The 23,322-nt window shown below is 47.6% G+C and overlaps 1 protein-coding gene across 4 annotated transcripts in view; it reads left to right on the top strand.

Annotated features, from left to right (window-relative positions):
• Map3k9 (mitogen-activated protein kinase kinase kinase 9) overlaps window positions 1-21,136 on the top strand; it is a 71,444-nt gene extending 50,308 nt beyond the window's left edge. Inside the window, exons 4-12 of one of the 4 annotated variants that reach the window (XM_005343298.3) lie at window positions 4,235-4,383; window positions 5,032-5,207; window positions 7,850-8,090; window positions 9,492-9,614; window positions 10,302-10,455; window positions 12,783-12,851; window positions 14,121-14,233; window positions 15,111-15,923; window positions 17,282-21,136. In XM_005343298.3, the coding sequence (XP_005343355.1) occupies window positions 4,235-4,383; window positions 5,032-5,207; window positions 7,850-8,090; window positions 9,492-9,614; window positions 10,302-10,455; window positions 12,783-12,851; window positions 14,121-14,233; window positions 15,111-15,923; window positions 17,282-17,766 (2,323 nt within the window). In that variant the 3' untranslated portion in view covers window positions 17,767-21,136. Of the gene's footprint in view, window positions 1-4,234; window positions 4,384-5,031; window positions 5,208-7,849; window positions 8,091-9,491; window positions 9,624-10,301; window positions 10,456-12,782; window positions 12,852-14,120; window positions 14,234-15,110; window positions 15,924-17,281 lie in introns of all 4 variants that reach the window. The other 3 variants (XM_026779893.1, XM_005343299.3, XM_026779899.1) reach the window with 3 other exon arrangements.
• The last annotated feature ends 2,186 nt before the right edge of the window (window positions 21,137-23,322 follow it).

Raw genomic sequence — 23,322 nt, 5'->3', positions numbered from 1 at the left:
ATACTGGGAGCATGTCACCATACAGCAATGCTTAGATACTGGGAGCATGTCACCATACAGCCTTGCTTAGATACTGGGAGCATGTCACCATACAGTAACACATAGATACTGGAAACATGTCACCATACAGCAGCAACACATAGATACTGGAAACATGTCACCATACAACAACACTTAGATACTGGGAGCATGTCACTGTACAGCCATACTTAGGTACTCGAAGCACGTCACAAACTCTGCACTCTTGTTCCTGTGCTTTGAGCAACCTCTTCCATATTGATTGGCCTACCGCAGCTCAGATCCAGCAGGGGTCCCAGTGAGGATGGACATGGAAGAATTTGTAGAAAGCTGGTTCTAAACTGATTTGTGATTTTTTTACAAGTGCCATTTACTGAATTTTTACTGTGCGCCATCCTCCCTCTCCTCAGCTCTTAAACCTCCAGGTGGAGCAGCTCACAGGCGATAGCCCCATAGAGTAGACATCCCTCACTGATGCTGCGGAGGGTAGAACCCTGACTTCTCCCTCCCTCTTACAGGTGGCCTGGACTTCTTCATAGGCTACCTAGAAGGCCTAGTGGGAAACCACCAGAGGAGGGATGCCAGGACACAAACCAGGCATGCTTCTACCTTTGAAACACTCTGTATTTAGGGCTCAGACACTAATCATCTTTGCCTGGATGGAGGACGGGTCAATGGGTATATGGTCACTGTTTTTTTGTTTAAAAATTGTTTTGTGTGTGTGTGTGTGTGTGTGTGTGTGTGTGTGTAATGTGTATTTATACTAAAATGGGCATTTAAACTGAGGGTGGGAATAGCTCTAACCTAGGAATCTGGCCAGGGCTGCTGAGGGCTCTTTGAGGTTGCTTGCTAAAAGCTTCCAAGTGTGACTACAAGTCATACTCAAGGTTTGGTAGACGTTTAGTTTTTCTTTATTTCCCATCCCATCCTGTTCCTCCTTCATTTCCTGTCTCCATGCTAAGGCTGGAAGCTGTGGTCTGTATATTAGACAGATACTCTACCACTGAACCACATCCTCAGCTCTAGTAGTGTAATTCTTGACGGTGTTCAGGGGCTGTGGTGGCACACCCACCATGCTTGCACTCATTCCCACATCTGCCTAACAACTCATAGGGCTTTTTTTTTTTTTTGAGAATTTCATACACAAGAACTATGTTACATCATTTTCACTCCTCCCTCTCTCCCTTTTCACTCCTCCCCCGTCCCTCCTCCTCCCTCTCAAATGTATGACCTCTTTTTAAATCATTATTGTTTTATACACACACAGCCTCCTGAGTCCATTTAATGTTGCATATATATATATATATATATATATATACGTTTTTAGGACTGATCGTTTGGAAAACCTGTCTGGGGGCTTGTCCCTGAAGAAAACCTATTCTCCCTTGTTCAGTGGACATTGTCTGTAGCTCTTCATCTAGGAGTGGGGACCCACGAGGTTTTCCCACCCACTTCGACACGTCAACTGTATTATTATGTATGTCTTGTTTAGGCAACCATATTGCTGAGATTTCACAGCTGTGACTTCCCTGCTGTGTTTAGAATATACCATCTAGCAGCAGGTGTCCTGGCCCTCTGACTTTAGAATTTTCTGTTTCTTCTTTCACAATTTTCTGTGTGACTTAGGTGTAGGGGTTGTGCTGGAGAAATGCCCCTTGGGGTTGGACACCCCATAGTCACTTTCTCTGTATTTTGACCAGCTGTCTGTAATAGTCACCATCTATTGCAAAAAGAAGATCCTGTGCTGAGAGGTGAGAGCTGCAGTTCTGTGTCCATAGACACCTCTGCCTGAGCCAGAGGCCCTGAGAAGTCAAGGATTAAACGCCATTCACAGTATTCCCACTCTTCAGGAATCGTGGACCGGCAAACAAACAGCTACACTGCATGGTGGTTAGAACATAGGATGCCGTGGTAGACTTGATTAAGTATCTGATGTTCTCATGAGCTGCCAACTAAAATTTAACTCCTGTAGAGACAAGTCTTGCAACTGGCCATTTCCTGTCGAGATTTGTAACGAGAGTGGCAGTATCTGGAAGTCTTAACAGAGTAAAGCCAGGATGGCTGGACCACCCCAAGGAGCCATTTGTAGGCCTGGTACATAGGCTGCTGCGTTGTTGGAGTCACGCTAGACAATGGGGAGTGATTGTGAGCAAACTGTGCACAGTCGTCTTCACGGCTGCCCCTTCTTATGCTCGGAGCGCTGACTTTCCTCTTTCACTTAGCCAAATTAGCTCAAAGGTCCTTTGCTTTTCCCACACTGATCTGATGTAAGGGTTTCTTCTCTGTGCCCTCGTGTATCTGTTGTGGCTTATCTCTGTCTCCTATCCTGACTTTGTTTTTTCTGTGCCTCTTACTAGTTTCTTTATGGAAGATCTATGTCTTTTACCCTGTTTTTTAGTGTCTGGAGCTGGGCATTTGTAGAAACCACTAAGCCCATCCAAGACTTCACTTTCTTCACTTGTCAAGTAGTGCTCCCACTTGCCTGCATCCTCCCACAGATTGAGGATGATGCTGTAAAATGCCATACTACCTGCACACACAAAGTGTCATGAAGGGCGCCGGGCACGGTGGCTCACGCCCTTAATCCCAGCACTTGGGAGGCAGAGGCAGGCGGATCTCTGAGTTTGAGGCCAGCCTGGCCCACAGAGCAAGTTCTAGGAAAATCTAGGGCTACACAGAGAAAACAAGCAAAGAAACAACAAACAAAAAACAAAGTATGGTAGGTTTGGCGGAGGGGCACAGTGTCAGAGTACTTGTCTAGCATGTGCATGAAAATATGAAGGAAAATAAGAGTCTAGTGTGTTGGCACACACCTGTAATCCTAGGACTCAGAGACTGGGGCAGGATAGAAAGTGTGAAACAGCCTACGTAGCAAGGTCCTTTAAACAAACACCTTTAAAAGGTGTCCTGATAAATGTATACTGGGTTGATAATTGTCCTCATTATCATTTTGTCTTTACAAAAATTTTAAATTAGACTTATTTTATATGTGTGAGTGTTTTGTATGTATGTATGTATATGTGTGTACTGTGTGCATGCCTGGTGCTATTGAATTGAGAAGGGGGTGTCGGATCCTCTGGAACTGGAGTTAAGGATGGTTATTAGCCACCATATAGGTGATGGCACTGAATCCTATGCAAGAGTAACAAGAAATCCCTCTAGATCCATCATAATCATCATGGTTTAATTAATGCGGCCTTTGTGGCAGCTGCACACTACTGAGCAGCGTTATAATACGTGTGAGGTTGGAGTGGCAAGGGGAGCCTGCCTTCTGGGTGCCATAGCCTTATTTCCTTGTCCTCACTTACTCTTGGAAGGACTGAGTGCTGCTGTGTGGGTTTGCCTGGTTTTGGTTGGGGATCTATCCACTAATCCTTCTGTTGTGCCTGTCTCCACATTCCTGTGAACTTGCTAGGTCAGGAGACACTGACGTTCTCACAGCTACTATGCTGCTTTGCCCTCTGACCCAGTCTACCCTGTGGAACTTTATCCCCAGAACTAGACAGAGGCTTCCGTGAAGGTCCTACTTATACTGCTCTAGAGTCAGAAATGTGTATAACCTAGTGGTTATAACATCCAAAGAAATCTTTTGCAGGAGCAAAAAAAAAAAAAAAAAAAAAATCCATGTTAAATAGATGCTCGTTGGTTTTCTAAAGCTTAAAAACTGTATCTGTGACAGAAGTTGTCTAAAAACAGAAAGATTCTGTTTGGGAGAGTCTCTTCTAAACAGTCTGTCATAGTGGTGCACGCCTATAATCCTAGCCCTCAGGAGGCTGAGACAGGAGGATTAGGAGTTCCAGGCCAAGGCTAAGCTACATAGTGAGACCTTGTTTTAAAACAATAAAATTTCTGTAGCCATTGAGTATTTATTTAAGGTCTTAAAGATGCATTTGATTTTATGACAACTTGTGAGACTAATATGTCATTTGATCTCTACAGAGGAGGGATTAGAGGCTCAGAGCAATGTAGTGATTTGCCTGGTGGATTCATAGGCAGGGAGATGAAACAACACTTTAAACCAGGTGTACCTGGCTCCGGAGTCTTTACTTCTACCTAGTAGGCTTTGTGACTTCCCTTTATGTTAGTGTTTCTATTTCATTCATCTTCCTATGGGTTGAGGGTGACGTGGGATGCCTGCAAAAAACCTTTGTAGCTATTTGGGTGAGCCAGTAGCTGTTATTTCTTACATAGTTTCTGTCTTGTTCTTTTTCCCCAGCTATGGAGTGCTGCTTTGGGAACTGCTGACTGGCGAGGTGCCCTTTCGAGGCATTGATGGCTTAGCAGTGGCCTATGGAGTGGCCATGAATAAACTTGCCCTTCCTATCCCTTCTACATGTCCAGAACCCTTTGCCAAACTCATGGAAGGTAAGTAACTCCTGGCCCGAGGAAAATCGGTGACTGTGTACCTTCTTTACGTGGCACGAAGATGATGTTTCCTAATGCCACGAGGTCTGCTGCAGAAGGGGAGATGAAATATTAGCCACCCAGGGGAAGAGTTGGGAGCGCTGTTTCTAGACAGCGGCCTCGCCCCGCCAAAGCAGGTTCATTTCTGCAGTGACTATAGAAATTAGTAACTCAAACCTGCTATCTTGCATTCCAGTATCTTATTATGTAATACCAAGTAAGCTACAGTGTCATTTGTTCCCAGACCCGAGTCTCTTGTGTGTAGACCGGAAGGTCATCTGGGAAGAAAGGGACTCTAAAATCACTGAGAGAAACATAACTCTGTGAGAAATACAGAACCAAGCAAACTGCAGAGGGAAAGGCCTACCGTGCTGGTGGCCAGGCAGCGACTGGGTGGAGTTCACTTTTCTGACTCACCTTGATGCTTTTCTCGGGGCTGGTAGCTTGTGTATGTGTGGGAGATTGGGGCATAGTTATCCCAGTTCACTTGTAAGTGGTGAGCTAGCGTCAGTGTCAGGCACCAGAAGCTTTGTCTTGTTTTCCGTGTGCTTACTCAGCAGAGTGTACAACATAGCACCTTTGACCTCTACTTTCCCCTCTTCCATTCAGACTGCTGGAATCCTGACCCCCACTCACGTCCATCTTTCTCCAGTATCCTGGACCAGCTCACGACCATAGAAGAGTCTGGTTTCTTCGAGATGCCCAAGGACTCCTTCCACTGCCTGCAGGATGACTGGAAACAGGAGATTCAGGAAATGTTTGACCAACTCAGGGCCAAAGAAAAGGTAGAGAAGAAGAAAAGGCATGCCTTGTCTTAGCAGAGATGCTTCCTGAGGGTTCTGGACTCAGTGTATTCAACCACTGACACCAATCCCTGCCTCCTCAGGGTCGGCTTGATTTTCCACAGCCCAGGTGAAGCTGTGGGCAGCTGCCAGCAAGTGTTTCCTCCTGCTACTTCAAAATGGACAGTTCTGGAAGGGTATCAGGTTCCACAGGGGACTTCTAGAGGGAGGACCGTTTCATAGAGGGATACATCAGCATTTCAAGTCGCTAGTAGAACATCTTGCTATTGTCTTTTGGAGTCAGTCAGAAAGAGGATAGGAACCTGAAACTAGAATTTTTTGTGTTTTTATGGAAAGGGTTCCAAGCTGAAATGATCTCGGGGACTTTGGCACCTCTTGGCTTGCTGGAGTCTGCTTCTGGGTTTGGTGGTCATTCCTCCAGTGGCTCCTCTCTTTTCTTGTGGTATGACCCTAGCAGTCAGTATCCAAACGGCTGAGACTGGTTGTGTGTTGTAGTAATAAGAGTGGCAGGGCTGCGTCCCCAGCACCCTGGCTGCCTGGCTAGCTTATGCTCAGAAATAACAACACACAAACTGTATTCTTTTAAACACTGCTTGGCCCGTTTCTATCTAGCCTCTTCTAGGCTAACTCTCGCACCTGGACTAGCCCATTTCTAATAATCTGCAGTAGCACAGCTAGGTGTGCTTACTGGGAAGATTCTAGCCTACGTCCATCCTGGGTCGGAGCTTCATCGCGTGTATCTCAGAGAGCAGAGCTCTCGCGTCCGCCCTGGAGATGGGAGCATGGCGTCTCTGCTCCAGAGAGCAGAGCTGTGAGTCTGAGCTCACTTCCTCTTCCTCCCAGCATTCTGTTCTGTTTACTCCTCCCACCTATGTTTTAACCTATGAGGGCCAGCCAAGCAGTTTCTTTATTTTTTTAACCAATGACCTTCCTCCATCAGTGTGTAATTGTATGTCCTGTGCTGTCTGGAAGGGGCTGAATTCAGAGGCCTGAAGGTGGTTGTGTTATAGTCTTGGCTAATTTCCTTTTTTTCCTGCTCACTCTGTACTGTGGAAATTTGGGGGAGTTAATAGGGTTGTGATAAGTTGGCACACGCCTATAATCTCAGCCCTTAGGAGGCTGAGGAAGGAGGGTTGTAAGTTTGAGACCAAACTGTAATACATTGTAAGTTCTAGACCAGCCAGGGCTATCAAGTGATTTCAAGACTAGCCTAGGCTAAAACTTGGTTTCAGGGACTAAATGAATAACTAAATAACAAAGTGGTAATAATAGAATCTAATTTTTTTTCTCACTTTGTTTTCGCTTGAAAAGTTTTATGAGACCTCTTTGTCCAGCTAGTGTCATGGTATGTGGGGCAGGTGTTTCCATCTCACAGCTGAGGGCCGGTGGCTTCCACCTTCATGGAGCTAGTAAGTGAGGAAGCAGGTCCTTGACCCTGGGCCATCTGACTCTAAGCCCTGTGTTCTTTGCAATACCATTGTATCCCCCCTACGGAAATTACTGAAAAATAATTTCTGGATCTGATTCAAAGAGATTAGCTTTTGTTGGATTGCTGAATCACCGAGTCATGGCTACCTCTCTCTGTTTTTGGATTAATAAAATCATAACACAATCTATAAGTGACACGTGCCAATAGGAAACATGAAAATTGTCAATAAGTAGTTACAATAATCCTCCCCGCCCCACCCCATTTGTGGTTTTGCTTTCTGTGGCTTGATTTACCACTGTCAACCACTGTCCAAAGTATTAAATAGAACATTCCAGAGTAAACAGTTTCTTGTTTTAAATCGCATTCTTTTCTAAGCGTCACGATCCAGTCTTGCTCTGCCCTTCCTGGGAACAGTCATCCTCCTGACACTGCACACTGCCCGAGCTAGATAACACAGTGATCTTGGGTTTCTTGTTGGTTATTGTGATATGGACGTTTTGAGTTCAGGCAGCCCTGGTTTTATTTAATAATGGTTTCAAAGGACAAGAGTAGTAACAGTGGTGATTTTAGTATAATATGTTGTTATCATTATACTCTATTAATATTAGCTGCCAATCTCTTAACGATGCCTAATTTATAGGTTAAATTTTATGATGGAGGTATTTATTTTAGAGGAAGACACATAGAACATACAGCGTTGAGAAGAGCCGGGCGCAGTGGTGCACGCCTGTAGTCCCAGCTACTCGGGAGGCTGAGACAGGAGGATCCCTTGAGTCCAGGAGTTCTGGGCTGTAGTGCGCTATGCCGATCGGGTGTCTGCACTAAGTTCGGCATCAATATGGTGACCTCCCGGGAGGGGGGGACCACCAGGTTGCCTAAGGAGGGGTGAACCGGCCCAGGTGGGAAACGAGAAGAATCTGTGGTTTCAAGCGTTCCCTGTGGTCTTGGACATACTCCCCAGGGATAAGGAGGCACTGCTGTTCAAGGAAGGGGCAGCCCGTTTCCAGGCTTGCTTCGTGGCATTAGCCTCTCTGGCTGTATTCACAGGCTCTTCAGTGTATTCAGTGTGGCTGTGCTGCACTTTCCTTTCTAGGGCTTGCAAGCGTTCAGTTACCAGCTGCTGAGCGCCCTCTCCCCTGGGCTCTCTGGTGTCTCATCCCCTGAGACTCTTCTCTCTGCTGGTTCCCCTTGGTAGGAGCTCCGCACCTGGGAGGAGGAGCTGACCCGGGCTGCGCTCCAACAGAAGAACCAGGAGGAGCTGCTGCGACGCAGGGAGCAGGAGCTGGCTGAGCGGGAGATTGACATCCTGGAACGAGAGCTCAACATCATCATCCACCAGTTGTGCCAGGAGAAGCCCCGGGTGAAGAAACGCAAGGGCAAGTTCAGGAAGAGCCGACTGAAGCTCAAGGATGGAAACCGCATCAGCCTCCCCTCTGGTGGGTGGCAGCCAGAGAGTGGGGGCGGGGGGGGGCTGTGTGGCAGGGGTTTGTGGGAGTTAGACTGTGCTTGAAGCACAGACCATGACTCTCAGTAAAACCTGTTGGAACTGGCCGTCTTGCTCAGTGGAGGACAGGTTTACCCAAGCCGTTCAAATCATGGCGGATCACAAAAGCACACTTCACTGTAGGCAAAAGCTAGAGAAGGGTGAGGGAATTCTGGGTATGCACATATCTTAATCCTGCAAAGCTGCTCATCTCAAATTTCTTTTCATAATTAGCCCTCAGTGCACTTAACATTAGGCTAAAATGTAAAAATTCATATTATAAGATTTATGTATAGCTTCTCAGAAGTACATTCATAAAGGTATACGTTTGGTAATGTTACCTGGGGGAAATGCAAAGGAGTAGGAAACTAGATTAGAGTCTTGGTGGAGTGTAATGTGCCCAAGGGGGCAGGTGAGTATTTCTATAGATTAAAACAGTTCTCTGTCTGCTAAGTCTGTAAGGCCTTGGGTAGCAAGTTTATTAGAACTGTAAGGAAGCAAAGAAAAATGGCATAGTCCGAGGGGCTCTGGGTGGTGTTTAAGCTTTGGAATGATGATTTAAATACAGACCAAGGGAATTGTCATCGGATTGAGAGAATATGCTCATGGGAGTGTACACTGCTGTCGTTGTGTTTTTGTTTTGTTATTGCAGTTTTGTTTTTTGGTTTTGCAAATAGTTAGGTACCTCTGGAACCTCTAGGCTGTGCTAGGACACTGCTGTACACTAGCAATGCAGATATGAAGCTGTCATTCCCATCTGCAGGGAGAGTTTAGCCTAGTGGGTAGACCCCAGTGCTTCTGTTAGATGAAGAGGCTGAAATTCAGAACCTAAGAGCTGAAAGTTTCGTGTTCTTCAAAAGTATCAAAACTGCCTTTGAGGTGTGTGAGAATTAGAGTCATTTCCTCATTTCTGTGAATTCCCGCATTCTCACCATGGGCTGGTTTTAATACCCTCTCTGCCTGCACCTTGGGAGCAGCACCAAATGCTTCCTGTTTGGCACCTGAAAAGGACATGGATGGTGACTGATCATCTGAAACATACTTTCAAATAACATTTGCTAGAATAATCCATCAGGTGACGTGCACTGAGAAGCAACTCTCAGTTTGCAGTTGCTCCACCTGTGTCCATTAAATGAGAGCTTTATGAAGACTGCCATCTGTGTGTTCCTTTTGTTATGTGTTTATCCTGTGATGTGTCCCTTTGGGGGGATAAAGATGACTCTGAAGAAAACGTTTCTCAGATAAACAAAGCTTTTCAGAAAACCAAGGCTTACCCGTCAGGCCTGCCAGCAGACATCAGATTCTTGAATGAAACTGACTGTGTGATGATCCTAATTTGTCTCTTCCCAAGCAGATTTCCAGCACAAGTTCACGGTGCAAGCCTCCCCAACCATGGATAAAAGGAAGAGTCTCCTCAGCAGCCGATCGAGCCCTCCTGCTAGCCCCACCATCATCCCTCGCCTTCGAGCCATCCAGTGTGAGACAGGTTTTCAGAACACACCAGGGACATTTGTCCCCCGCTCTGCTCAGCCACTGACTAATTCAGGCTTCTTCCAGCTATAACTTCTGCCATCTTCCTCAACAGTGTGTACATACGTGCATGTGCATGGCAGACTTCCTGCTCTGTGTCCCCGTTAACTTCACTGCTGTCTCTCCACCTTCAACAGGGGCTCATGGGTAGAGGAAGCGCCTTAGTGAATTGCAAAGCAATGTGCAAACTGGAATGATGTAGATGCAGATTGGTACCCACCTTGAGGACCTCCATACTGTCTGCCCTGCTGAGCCTCACTGTCTTTCTTCTGTCTGTACTTCTAAAGCCTAGGGCCTAAGAAAGCTTGCCACAGCTTTAGCATGTGCCAGGCCCGGACTGTTTATATTTTTACTGTAGTATTTGCTTAAAAATAAGTGTGTGTGTGTGTGTGTGTCTGTCTGTCTGTCTGTATGTGTGTGTGTCTGTGTGTATCTGTGTCTGTGTGTGTGTGTCTGTGTATGTGTGTCTGTATGTGTATGTGTGTCTGTATGTGTGTGTGTCTGTGTGTATCTGTGTCTGTCTGTGTGTGTGTCTGTGTATGTGTGTCTGTATGTGTGTGTGTGTATCTGTGTCTGTGTGGTCCATCTGCCAGTTTTGGAGAGACTTATCTCATTCAACCTTTGTTATTCACAGTGACACCAGGTGAAAGCAGTAAAACCTGGGGCCGGAGCTCAGTTGTCCCAAAAGAGGAAGGGGAGGAGGAGGACAAGAGGCTCCCAAAGAAGAAGGGCCGGACATGGGGACCAGGAACACTTGGGCAGAAAGAGCTCACCTCAGGAGATGAAGGGTAAGAGCCAGCTGATGGGAAATTCTCTCTCCCTGAAAGACTGTCACAGCAGTTTAAAATGTGATAGGAAACACTTTCGTTTCTCTTGTGTATATTTTAATATGTTCTGGGAAAATACAGGGTTTTTTTTGGTTTGTTTGTTTGTTTGTTTATTTATGGTAGGCTAGCCCCAGCTGTCCTCAAGCTCTCTATCCTCCTACCTTCCCGAGTGCTGGAATTACAAATATGCGTTACCACAAAGCTCTTCCTTTCTAGAGTTTTCCAGCCTCCTAGGTCCTGGGTTCCCTCTTGGCGCAGGAATTGTCAAGCTCTTTTCACAAAAGGCCAGATAACATTTTAGGCTCTTGGGTCTGCATAGTAACAGAGACATCTAAAAGCTGCCCTAGACTTTGGGTAACACATAGATGAATGAGAACAATCAGACCTTACAAAGACAAGCGGCAGGCAGGATTGGACTCAGTCTGCTGTTCTGCTGCCCCCTGCAGGTGTTCTCAAAGCAGCAATTATCCCAGATAGGAAGGAAATGTAGGATGTTGGCCTAAGTGGTCTGCTCACGCCTGAATCTTCACCCTTAAGACATCTGTTGAGCGGAAAGGGAGGAAGAGCAGGGTTAGCAGGGCTTTCTCCTGTTAACCTGTTAGTGGCCCTGACTGTGGGGCCACTGACTTTCTTTCGTACCTTACCCATAACCACATGCCAGGCAAAGGGTCTTGGTGTCTTAACTGCGCTGTGTCCTCACTTGTAGGCTTGAGGCCAGGGTGCAGATTCTCTGCATCAGTTTCCCACAGGCCAGGGAGACTTCTGGCCATGAGACTCAGCCCCATAACTAACCGTGGGAGCTCATGTTTTCTCACCTACAGTGTGGTGTGGATGTTAGGGTTCTTTGTGAAGTGCATCACTTTAGCTGGCCCATGGTGAATGTACCTATTTATCAGTCGGGATGACGGTTCTCTGCCTTTCATGCCATCTACTCAATACCCACAGTGTGGACATCATAGTTTGTACTTCTTTTAGAATACCCCTGGCTATTCTATCTGTTACGGCAGTAGTCCTGTCAGCTTTCAGTGACCTCCCATTAGCCACTGGGTGGAGCCTCTAAACCTGTCAAACTGACGTTGGTAATCATTTGAATACTAACATTTCACGTTCAAATTCTTCCTGTGTCTGAGCTCGAGGGGAAAAAAATAGCAATTTGATTTATAAAGAACTAACTCTGTCAAGTAAGGCTTTGAAACCACCACGGAGTTCCTTTGAATAGGAGAGGGACACTTGTGGGGCAAGCCATCTGTGTGTGTCGTGTGTGAATGCAGAACTTAAGGCCAGCAAATCTACAGAACTCAGGAGAGCAGAGGAGGGGCAAGAACCTTGCAGTCTGTCCTTTATGGCTTGGTTCAGAGAAACTCAGTCACCCTGAATCATTTGCTATTTCTGACATTAGTATAATTCTCAGGTTAACCATACCAGCTATGGATTCTGGTAATTGAATTTTTTCAACTAATTTTTTTCACTGGACATACAAAGTAATGGATTTTTGTAGCATTTTCATATAGATAGATCATTATAGTTTTTCTTACTCCCTCACCACTTTCCCCTCTCCCCTTCCCACTCGACCCTTTCTTACAAGACCCTTCCTCTTATCAGATAGGATTCTAGTGAATTTTTTGGTTCTGTTTCATGTAAAGTTTTTGTTGTTATTTTGGTTTTTGGTTTGGTTTGGTTTTTGTTTGGTTTTTGTCTTAATAGTAGATCAGTCTTCTTTTTTACACTACTAAATGCTAACTTTTCACTTTTCTTTCTCCTTATGTAGATTTGTCCTTGCAGACTTTTGAGACAATTAGGGAGCATGTGCTTTGATTTTTTTCATTATTCTCACTTCTTATTGAAGAAACGAAAGTGTTTTCTAGCACACTTGAGTCCAGATGTCTTTGATATCAGAAATGTTAGTGATTTCTCCTTAATAGTACTTCTAATTTTAGTGCCTGATGACTGAAGAAAATTTATAATGACAAACCTTGAGTTCGGAAAAGAAGATTCCTGTCTCCCCTTTTATCCAACAGTGTATATCTGTAGGAAAATAGTTCACTGTAGGCAGCTGGGGTATTTATGATTCACAGCCCCTAGCAGTTGCCCTCTGACCATCGGGGGCCTTTGTCCCTTACATTGGAAGGGCATGGGCCTGAAACAGCTCCAATATGGCACTCTTTTCCTGGGGTGGGTTTGCTGATTGGACAGGCCACCAAACTGGTCCAGCCTGGGCAGTCTGAGGATGGGAGAGGGTGAGCTGACGGTCTGCACTGCCTGTTGCTGATTGTCTTTATTCATTGAAGATCCCCTCAGAGACGGGAAAAAACTAATGGCTTAAGTACCCCGTCAGAGTCTGCACATTTCCACTTGGGGTGAGTCTGGCCTCCACCACAATTTTCTTGTTAGCAGCTGCCCTTCCCTTCATTTGTTCATTTCTCATCACTACAAGGGAGGAGCTGATTATGTTCTTAAGAGCGGTACCTTTGTGCACCTTGGGACAGTCCCTCTGTTGACCCACCCCAGTTGCTGTTTCTAGAGAAGGCCACTTGGCTATATATCCTTGAATACTGGCTTTTATTTGCTAATCTGGGCTTCTTTGGGCCCCAATTGCTAGAGGAAATGTTATAACCGTGCAGATAGGAGTCCCAAACAGTGGATTTAGCAGCTTGTTTCTCTCCAGCCCTGTGTTCTATTTGAAACCAGCCAAGTCTGGGCTGTGTCTTATTTGACCACCTTTCTGACAGCACTTCTGAGACTGGGGTATAAGGGATCCTTCTCCCTCCCTTTGGTGGCTTGGGACTCTGAGAGACAGGCTTCAGGTGGACGGGTAGGGTCCCCAGTGATTGACATGCTAGGCTTTCAACGCCACCATAGCATTCAAGAGTCCTCAGTGCTTCTTTTGTTGCCCTCTAGGGCAAAGACCAGTGCTTCCAGACCTCAGACCCCTCTTTGTAAGGGAGCTGATGGGGATCCATTCTGTCTCTGGAGGTTTACCAGGCTTGCCCAGTGGCTGACGGCAGGGTTTCTTTGTCTCCATGCCCAGACAAATGGCTGGCTTGAATGCCACATAGTGTCCTCCCTGTGTAGTTCTGTCCCAAGTCACTGGGTTGGTGCCACTTTATTGCTTGATTTTTTTTTCCCCTTTTGAAGAGTGAATGGCTTTGGAAGCTTAAGCATGCGAGATAGAAGCGTGGAAGGAGAACCTGAGAAACATTATGAGGGGAGTGGCCCGGGCCATTTCTGCTGGTTCATCTGCCCCATGCTTGCCTTGCACTGCAGGTGTTTGCATTGAAATACTTGTAATGTTATGAGTGTGTTGTGTTCAGAGCCTAGGGGTTGAATGCTTTTCCCTTAAGAATGGCTCATACAAGATCTTCCACAAGCTCAGTCCTTAACTCTGCTTGCCCGCCTGCTCACTCGATCTTTCCATGGCTCCATAGCATGTGAGGAGTGCGCTAAACCACCGCTTTCCATCTCCTAGAGCACGCGCACTTGTTTGTGAAATAGGTGGGCTCGGGACGAGTTGTCTGGTCCCCACGGCTTTTCAGTGTGATTAAGTAGACAGATATTTCCCAAATGCCCATGGAGGCTAGAGTAAGAGAAGTAGCCAGTGTTGACATGTCTCCTCCTCATCCCTCCAGCCTCAAGTCCCTGGTAGATGGATACAAACAGTGGTCATCCAGTGCCCCCAACTTGGGGAAGGGCCCAAGGAATAGCCCTGCTCTACCTGGGTTCACCAGTCTTATGGAAATAGGTAAGTGTTTTGTTTTTTGGGTTTTTTTTTTTCATTTTCTTAGAGAATTCATGGCCAGACTTCCCGGATTGTTTAAGCATTCCTAGTATTATGTGTAGGGTTTGTCTTATTTTTGTTCCTTGCCTCTGATCGCCTACTCTGTCACTTCCATTTTACTAGCTCTTCCTAAACCAGTTCCCTTGTATTATAGCCATGGAACCTATCTTCGGCTTCCTGCCCCAAGAGTTCAGCAGTCATTTCCCCAGGGCAGTGTGCAAGGTTGAGGACTTGAACCAGACATTTCCCTTTTCCAAGCCTTTCCAGTGTGGCTCTCTGGCTATGAATGGTGGCTGAGTTCTCTAGAAGCTCCTCCAGTTTTCTTTTCTCTGTAGATTTCCAAGTCATAATAGGCCCATCTGTTGAAGAGATTGCCCTTCACCCATATAGAGGATTCTGACTTCTTGTGCAGACCAACTTTAAGACATGTTGCTAAGCATTGTGCTAGAAATTCAAAGCCCTTCCAGTTTTATGATACAAAAATATTAGAAATGTTTCTTTTATCTAGTGTTCTGGGAATGCATACTGCATATTCTTGTAAGAGTACCCATGGGGCTAAAGGTATGTGAGATTGTCTCTGGCATTACGTCCACACTCAAAGGAGGAGTCCCTATGAAGGAGGCCGCCAATTAGCAGATCTGCTTTTCTGCAAATAGGGAAATGGGCTCTAGAATGCAGATGAGTTTCCCATGCTGGTCTCAGTTGAGTGGCAGAAAACAGGTCCCGTTGGCTCCATGCTCAGTTTCATGCCCTATATCTCTGGCAGAGTCGGGAAAGCCAGAGCTGGGAGAAGGATCAGACTCTTCATTCCGTATTTCTCTGCTGTTTCTCTTGTTTTCAGAGGATGAAGATGGTGAAGGCCCAGGAAATGGAGAGAGTCATCTCCAGCATTCGCCCAACCAGTCCTACCTCTGTATCCCATTTCCTCGTGGAGAGGATGGGGATGGTCCTTCCAGTGATGGAGTTCATGAGGAGCTCACCCCAGTCAACTCAGCCACCAGTACCCCTCAGCTGACGCCAACCAACAGCCTCAAACGCAGTGGGACCCACCACCGGCGCTGTGAGGTGGCTCTGCTTGGCTGTGGAGCTGTTCTGGCAGCCACAGGCCTAGGGTTTGACTTGTTGGAAGCTGGCAAGTGCCAACTGCTTCCCCCGGAGGAGCCTGAGCCACCAGCCCGAGAAGAGAAGAAAAAGCGTGAGGGTCTTTTCCAAAGGGCCAGCCGCCCTCGTCGGAGTACCAGCCCCCCTTCCCGAAAGCTCTTCAAGAAGGAGGAGCCAATGATGTTGCTAGGAGACCCGTCCGCCTCCTTGACACTGCTCTCTCTCTCCTCCATCTCCGAATGCAACTCTACCCGCTCCTTGCTGCGCTCTGACAGTGATGAGATCGTTGTGTATGAAATGCCAGTCAGTCCAGTTGAAGCTCCACCCCTCACCTCGTGCACCCACAACCCTCTCGTTAATGTCCGAGTGGAGCGCTTCAAGCGAGACCCTAATCAGTCCCTGACTCCCACCCATGTCACCCTCACAGCCCCTGCACAGTCAAGTGGTCACAGGCGGACTCCTTCTGATGGGGCGCTTAAGCCAACAGGAGCCCCCCCAGCACTAGCGAGCCGGAGCCCCTCCAGCAATGGAATGAGCCCCAGTCCTGGGACAGGTGAGTTCTGGCCACTTCCTCTTTTCTCTTTGCTTCTTTTGCGGCTCCCCAGGGAATAAAGATGTTTGTAGGTGACTCATTTCCTCTTTCTACTTCTGGATTTGGATAACCCCAAAGAAATTTGAATTTCTTCTCTTGCTCAACCATGCAAGAGATACGACCTGGGATTGGCAGGGTGTCCAGAGCTGGCTGACTTCTCTCTGCCCTGCACCATGGGCATCTTCTCCTGATCTTGAAAGGAGACAGGCTGGTTGTAGAAAGAGCCAGACGAAGGCCCGAGGCATGCTGAGAATCCACTCTGGCACAGGGCAGTGATTCCATCATCTGGGGACAGCAGGCAAGCTTATTGTTCCCGGAAGATTCTCAACCACAAGGAAAGGATCTTTGCCACACCTAGGAAGGGTGTTTTCTGCTACATACTTGGGCCTGTGCCATTACAGCCTTAGTTCAGACACACACCTAAGGTCAGATGCCACCCACCCATTATGTTCTCCATTGCCAATCCTTGAGTCACGCCTGCCCCTTCAGGCCTGGAGACATGTCCAGTGGGTGGCTGTCCATGCGCACACGCTTGCCTTGCATCTGACCCCTGAGACTCCAATGAATTCGTACTTTCAACCTAGGACTTTGCTGTCCCCGTCCCTTGCTCCCTAAAAGACCCAAGTCTGGCTAAGAAGCAGCTCCTAGTCTAGTCAGAGAAGCAAACATGGTCACTTCCTTTTGGTGAGACTTAAGTGTGCACGACAGTCGTTACCCCACTGTGTGTCTGACTCTTGCTCCTTAGGTCTGTTGTACCTGGGTGTGTGACCCCTTTAGAAATAAGCCTAAATCACCTTTATGTTTTTTGCTAGCTCTTTCCCTGCCATGTGATCATTACATACATGACCGACAGGCATTCTCTTAAATAGGGGCCCCCAAACTATTTTGGAAAAGGACCAGATGGTAAATATTTTGGATTTTGTGGATTTGGATAAGTTTCTTAAAAAAGTTAAGTAATTTAAAAAAAAAAAAAAAAACCTACTCAGCCATACTACTGTAAATGGAAAGCAGCTAGAGTACATCGAAAATATGTCCAGGGGACCATCTTAAGAGTCCTTCCCAGCATCTGTCTTAAATTAGTTCATTATACATGTGACCCCCTATATGTTACTATTACTAGACCCAAGACAAGGTGGTTTCTAGTTCACTGCCAGGTTCCTAGCCCCTCGCAGCACACTGCATGACACACAGTAGCTGTTCTTTAAACATTTAATTCCTTTGACCCACGTGCCTAGCCTAGGCATATGGGGGAGGTGCACATCTTGCCTGGAAATACAATGCCATCATCTGATGTCTTTCCCCGTTGTCTCCCTGACCAGGAATGTTGAAAACTCCCAGTCCCAGCCGAGACCCAGGTGAATTCCCCCGTCTCCCTGACCCCAATGTGGTCTTCCCCCCAACTCCAAGGCGCTGGAACACACAAGGGGACTCCACCTTAGAGAGACCCAAGACCCTGGAGTTTCTGCCTCGGCCACGTCCTTCTGCCAACCGGCAGCGGCTGGACCCTTGGTGGTTTGTGTCCCCCAGCCATGCCCGCAGCACCTCCCCAGCCAACAGCTCCAGCACGGAGACACCCAGCAACCTGGACTCCTGCTTTGCTAGCAGCAGCAGCACCGTAGAAGAGCGGCCTGGACTCCCAGCTCTGCTCCCTCTACAAGCAGGGCCACTGCCCCCCGCTGAGCGGACGCTTCTGGACCTAGATGCAGAGGGGCAGAGTCAGGATAGCACGGTGCCCCTGTGCAGAGCAGAACTGAACACGCATGGGCCTTCCCCCTATGAGATCCAGCAGGAGTTCTGGTCTTAGTGTCAGAAGGGTCAGGGTGGGCAAGGGGGACGCCGGAGGAGATGGAGGGAGCTGGCTGGCACAGCCCTGTCTCGGTTAGGCCCCCTGGGATCCAGACCTCCTCCTTGCACTGAGAATGCACTTTGAAGATGGAAGGGATGGAGACAGGGCCAGCCACTGCAGAGGGTCTCCTGCCCTGCAGGATCTTTTCCCCATGTTCACTGGAGGGGCTGTGTCAGCTCTGGCTGTGTAGGAGAGGGAGGGCTTGTCCCCACCCTCCAGTCTTCCTCATCTTTAGGGTGACACTGCAGTCATCAGCCAAATCTGTCCACTGCCTCTTCTCCTCAGCCAGAGCTGTCCTGGGGTCCCTTTGTCAGCCATGAGTTCTACTGTCCACACGCTGGTACTGATGTGCTATGATTGGTTCATTTGGCTTGTCTTCCACTCTTCCCATGACTCGGTGTCTCCTTTGGTATCGATGAGTGTCTTGTGTCCTAAGTCCTTTTGTGCCAGCTGACGGGGACAGGTTGGCCTTATGAGGGCCAGAGGGCTTGACAGACCTGGAACTGCCTACCTGTGCAAATCTCTGAGAGCTGAGAGTACAGGGTAGGAGGATCGAGGAGGCCGTCAGGGGAAGCGGTCAGGGTGGTTAGAAAGGTGCTCGAATCACTCCTTGGTTTGGATTGGGTTTGGGTTTTAGAAACAAAAGCAGAAATCAACACTTATTGAATGGCTCTGTCTACCCCCTGGGTTCAGGCCATGGCTACACCAGGTTTGAATCTAAGCATGTTCATCTCAGGAACAGCTCTTTGGGAGACACACTCACTGATGCCAGGTCTGAGGTCAGACACAGTGCCTACACGTACCTGTCTAGTTGAGACTCTGTTCTTTCCTCTAGTTCCGGAATCAGTGGCCTTTAGGTCATAGGTGATTCACAGACACAGCTGAAGTGTGTCAGGAAAACATATGGGAGTGGGTCCTGGACCTTGGAATGTGGAACTGTGGGGATTTCTTCATTTGGACTTGTGTATTTTGTGATGCCCTTGAAGTAAACGGGATCCCTTAGTAATAACCTTTGGGTGTTTGGAGGCAGTAGCACGATACAGTTCTTCAGGCCCTCAGTGGTCCATTGGTGGGCACCTGATTGAGGCCACCTTTGTCTCAGCACAGACAGCCCTTGTGCTGGGCCTGCACTGTGAGCTAGACAGCAGAGACCAGCCGGATGAGGCTAGTGCTGACTTGTTTAGTATTTGTTTCTTGAACTTGAATACTAAGCTTCATCTAAAGATTTCTCATGTATTTCCTTCACTGTCCACTTCCTCTGAGTCCCCTGTGTTGTATGTTCACTGTGGCCCTTAGGTGACAGTGACAGCCAGACCCCAGTGGTGTTGGAGTCTGTCTTTGCTGCCTAGATGCCCAGAAGGACTAGGTGCACGTGGGACAGGTGGCAGATTTTATCACTGCTCTTCTCTGTAACTGATAGAAATCCTGCCCTGGGGAGCACCTAAGAGAGGACATTGGTTTCCACAAGTTCTTTATGAGCCCTTTTGCCCTTTGGCCTGACCCTGCAGCCCCCTAGTCTCTGACAAGGAAGCGGTGCTGGTGGTGTCAGCCAGTGTTTTGCTGACTGTCTTGGTTCCGTGAAATGAGAACGTAAGCGATTCCCCTTACCCCTGTGCTCTGACTCCTCAGCTAGGAGAGGAGAGCTTGTGAACCTTCTCAGTAGTGTCCCCCAACCCGGTGATGATGCTTCGTTCTTGAGGACTAGATAGTCTGTTGTGTGCCCTTCCCTGGATCTGTCAAAACCCCTATTCCTAAGCTACAAATACATCTACCCATCTTGGACGCACTAAGGCTTTGACGCAGACTGCAGCCGACTCCAGCCCATGCTCCAGCCCCAGGCAGGGTTTTTTCCCTGTCCGTGTTTGAATGTGGCCAGCTTTCTGGGAAAGACATAGTGTTACAGATGCAGTGTACACTGCATGACAGTGACCTGCCATTGAGTGGCAGGTGGACTCTAGTTCTTACTTGCCCACCCAGCATTCAGACAGAAGAAGGCCTTACTAAAGAAATGATTGTACCTGAGAGAAGAGAAGGCGGGCTTGGGAGTATGCATTAGGATGTGTACGTGGTGAGGGTGATTTCCTCTTCAGCTCCGTGCGAGCCTAGAGATGGGATGCACGTTAAGGAAGTCACAGTTTATGTGACTTAGGTTCCCTCCATCTGTGGTCATGGTTAGGAACAGGCCTGGTAGCTGTGAATAAACCCACTTGAGTGACAATAGCCAGCTTCTCCCTTTTCTTTCACCACCCTTTCCTCAAAGACTTGCCTTCTGCTTAGAGCAGAATCGTTATCTTGGGGCTGCTAACAGCATCAGGGACTGTTCTTTGCCGTGTCTCCTCCTCACTTCCCAGAGCGCCTGCGTTACCCTTACAGCTATTTCTAGGAAGCGTAGTGGATGCTCCTGACATCCTGTGATTGGGTAGGCATCGTAGTAACAATAGCCTGCCTTTGGACAGCTCAGAACAGGGCTAGCTTTTTCTTCTGACATTTACAGAATGACATCGTTTTCCTTCACATTCGATACATTTGTCTCAAAAACACAGACAGACAGACAGACTCTGAATGATTGAGTCTGGCCCCCAGGCCCTGAGACAGCACAAGTTGGCCCTGCTCTCCTGTTCTGCTTTTCTTGCATGACTTCAGTCCAGTGTCTTGACCCCTGTCAGGTTTCCTTGTAAAACCCTTCACCATATCCTTCCCTTGTGAGGGTGTGATATGCTGTGGCTCCCTGCCAACAGCGTCTTCCCTTGCCAGCTGAATGCTGAAGCCAGCACTGTGGTTCTCACCACCTTCACCTCAGGGCGTCTTCCCTTTGCTTTAGCCTTTGGCTTCTGGAAGAGGAGTGATTTGGGGTTGGCTTAGCACGGCATATGCTCTTCCACCAGATTATGTAGCCCAGGTGACAAGAGCATCATTTATTTTCCAATTCCCTTCTCTTCTTAACCTGGTCATCTGGGTGTCCTTACCGTTTGTGTTTTATTGAGGAGATGGGAGCTTGGTGGCAGCTTGCTGTCTCTGCTTTTTTAGGCTCATCCCTAGGGTCAGATTTGATAAGAGTCTGAAATCAAACCAGATCTGGAAGAATCTTTGGGAAAGTGGCTCCTAGTCCATGGGACATCATGCGCCAAAGTATGATGCTCCTCACAAAGCCCCTTGACCCTCAGGCTGTTGCTCAGGGACACAGATATTGTGGGCTGTGTAGACTTGCCCCTTTCTCCAAGCTTTTGCCTCCACCCACCCCCATGTTGTGTACACTAATTGCCCCATGAGAAGGGCCATTCTTTTTTCTTTTCGTTTTTTCTTTCTTTTGTTTTTATTTTTGTTTGAGACAGGGTTTCTCTGTAGCTTTGTAGATTGTCCTGGAACTCACTCTGTAGACCAGACTGGCCTTGGACTCACAGAGATCCACCTGTCTCTGCCTCCTGAACACTGGGATTAAAGACGTGTGCCATTACTGCCCGGCTGAGAAGGGTCATTCTTACTTCATGAAATTCATCTCTTCTGTTCTTTCCTCTGCTACACACCACCCCCATAGCTGGGCCTCTCATATGCTAGGCAAAGGCCAACCAATATCAAGCTTCCTTTTACCAGAGAAAAGAACAGTGGGCTCTGAAGCCTGGGTGGCTGTGGGTGGACACCTCAGGGTGTAAGTGTCCATCTGTGGACATGGATGCAGAACCCTGACCATTTGATCATGTGTTTATTTGATCATGTACCTTTGGATTGGTTTGGGGGAATGGTACAGTGTGATGGTTCAGAAGCACCCATCTCATTGCCTTTAGAAGACCTGGGAAGAGAGGCAGGTCCTACTTGTTGGTGAAGTACTGGACTTTGTCTTAAGGACTTGTCCAGACTGGATTCAGGGGCAGAGGTAAGAGTGGCCCTCAGGGAGTTGTGGGTGGCAAGAACCTGGTGGCTTAAGCTGTCCATTTTTAAGTTGCAAATTTGCCAATATCTGGCCCTCAGAAGCCCTCCTGTGAGCTGCGGGTGATGCTCACTATCGTATTAAAAACCCTTCTAACTGTAAAAGTTCAGCTAGTGATGCATCCTTGGAAACCCAGCTACTTGAGACCGAGGCAGGACACTTGCTTCAGCCTTGGGTGTGTTGCCAGCCTGGGGCAGCACAGCAAGAGCCGGTCTCTTCAGTGTGTGGTGTCAGAGCTCCAAGTCCAGCATAGATAGCTCCATCATGCAAGATTGCTTTCCTTGGTGGAGAAAAGTGTGAATGGACGTCTGAGTGGAGGTCAAAGGGCAACACTGGCCATGTGGCTCAATCATGTATCACTTCTCATTGTCCTTGACTGGACCTGAGAATGACTTCTTGTCAAGATACAGCTGTTGTTGGAAATATTTCCCGATGGCAATACAGTATTTTCCTAGTGCACAAATTATAATAAAGTCTGCACATAAAAGGGGAAACGCCCTTCTCCTTGGACTTTTCCTGGCATTGCTGCATGGAGGTTCAGCATCTCTGGTACTGAGTTGGAGGACAGGAACCAGAAGCTGGAATCTTGTTTGATTGAGGCTAATTAATATGGGTCTAACTAGTCTAACCCAGACCCGGGTTCCTGCTTGGCTCTGCAGACCAGGTGAGTTTCTTTTACTTTTCATTGCCTTCTCTGGCCGTTTCTACCCCAGCCTCCTTAAGCTCCTGGGAAGCCATAGACCGCCTTTTTAGGATACTGGGTTCTCTTGAGCTTTGCCCTGGGACTGACTGCTCCTTGATTTCTTTCTGCCTTGGTCCCTGTGTTCCCTTGAGTCTTGTGTTGGAAAGAGAAGATCCTGGGGGTTGAATGAAGCTGTCTAAGTGGGAGCTCCACACTGCTCCAGTTTCCTTGCCCCTGAATTCCCTTCTTATTGCTCTTACATTTGATTGTCAGGTGTGGACATGACAGCTAGGTGGTGTCTTCGGGTGGGAAATCCCAATACAAATCGAGCATTCAGAGACCAGCCTTTCCTTTGGGACAGGACAGGTGGAAGGAAGCCCTGAGATGTGAAGACCCCATGGGAGGGGTACGGTGTGCTTTGTAGTCGCTTGAGACCAGGCAGGTTTCAAAAGTTCTGTGTTACCCTCATTCCTGAACCCCTTCACACCTTGCCACCCGCACAGGCAGCCTTTAGGCTGAGCACTGGTCTCATCATGGATGCTTTTTTATTAGTTTTGGCATTTTAGAAAATTCAGTTACATTGAAGTATGGTTTAGCCTTTGATTATTGATTTTTTTTTAAATTTTACTTTTTTTTTTAACATGCCCTTGGGGTTTGTATCCAAAGTGCCTCACTCGCCTCCACCTGGGATGGGCCCTGCCTGCCTCTCCTGGATCTCCAGATCGGACTGTGGCATTTGACGTAGGCTTTATGTTTATTCTCATTGCTAACCCACACAGCATGTTCTGAGTGCAGCCCGCCACCCCGGGGAGCACTTACTTGCATTCAAATACAAGAGTGAAGCCTTCAGTTCTCAACATTGGCACTGTAGCTGGGGGTCTTTTCCTTCCTTCATGTTCTCTGGCTA

Source organism: Microtus ochrogaster, chromosome 1 (genome assembly GCF_000317375.1).
Source record: "Microtus ochrogaster isolate Prairie Vole_2 chromosome 1, MicOch1.0, whole genome shotgun sequence".
Classification (NCBI taxonomy): domain Eukaryota; kingdom Metazoa; phylum Chordata; class Mammalia; order Rodentia; family Cricetidae; genus Microtus; species Microtus ochrogaster.
The sequence above is the reverse complement of the archived record's forward strand: the minus strand, read 5'-3'. Positions and strand labels throughout refer to the sequence as shown.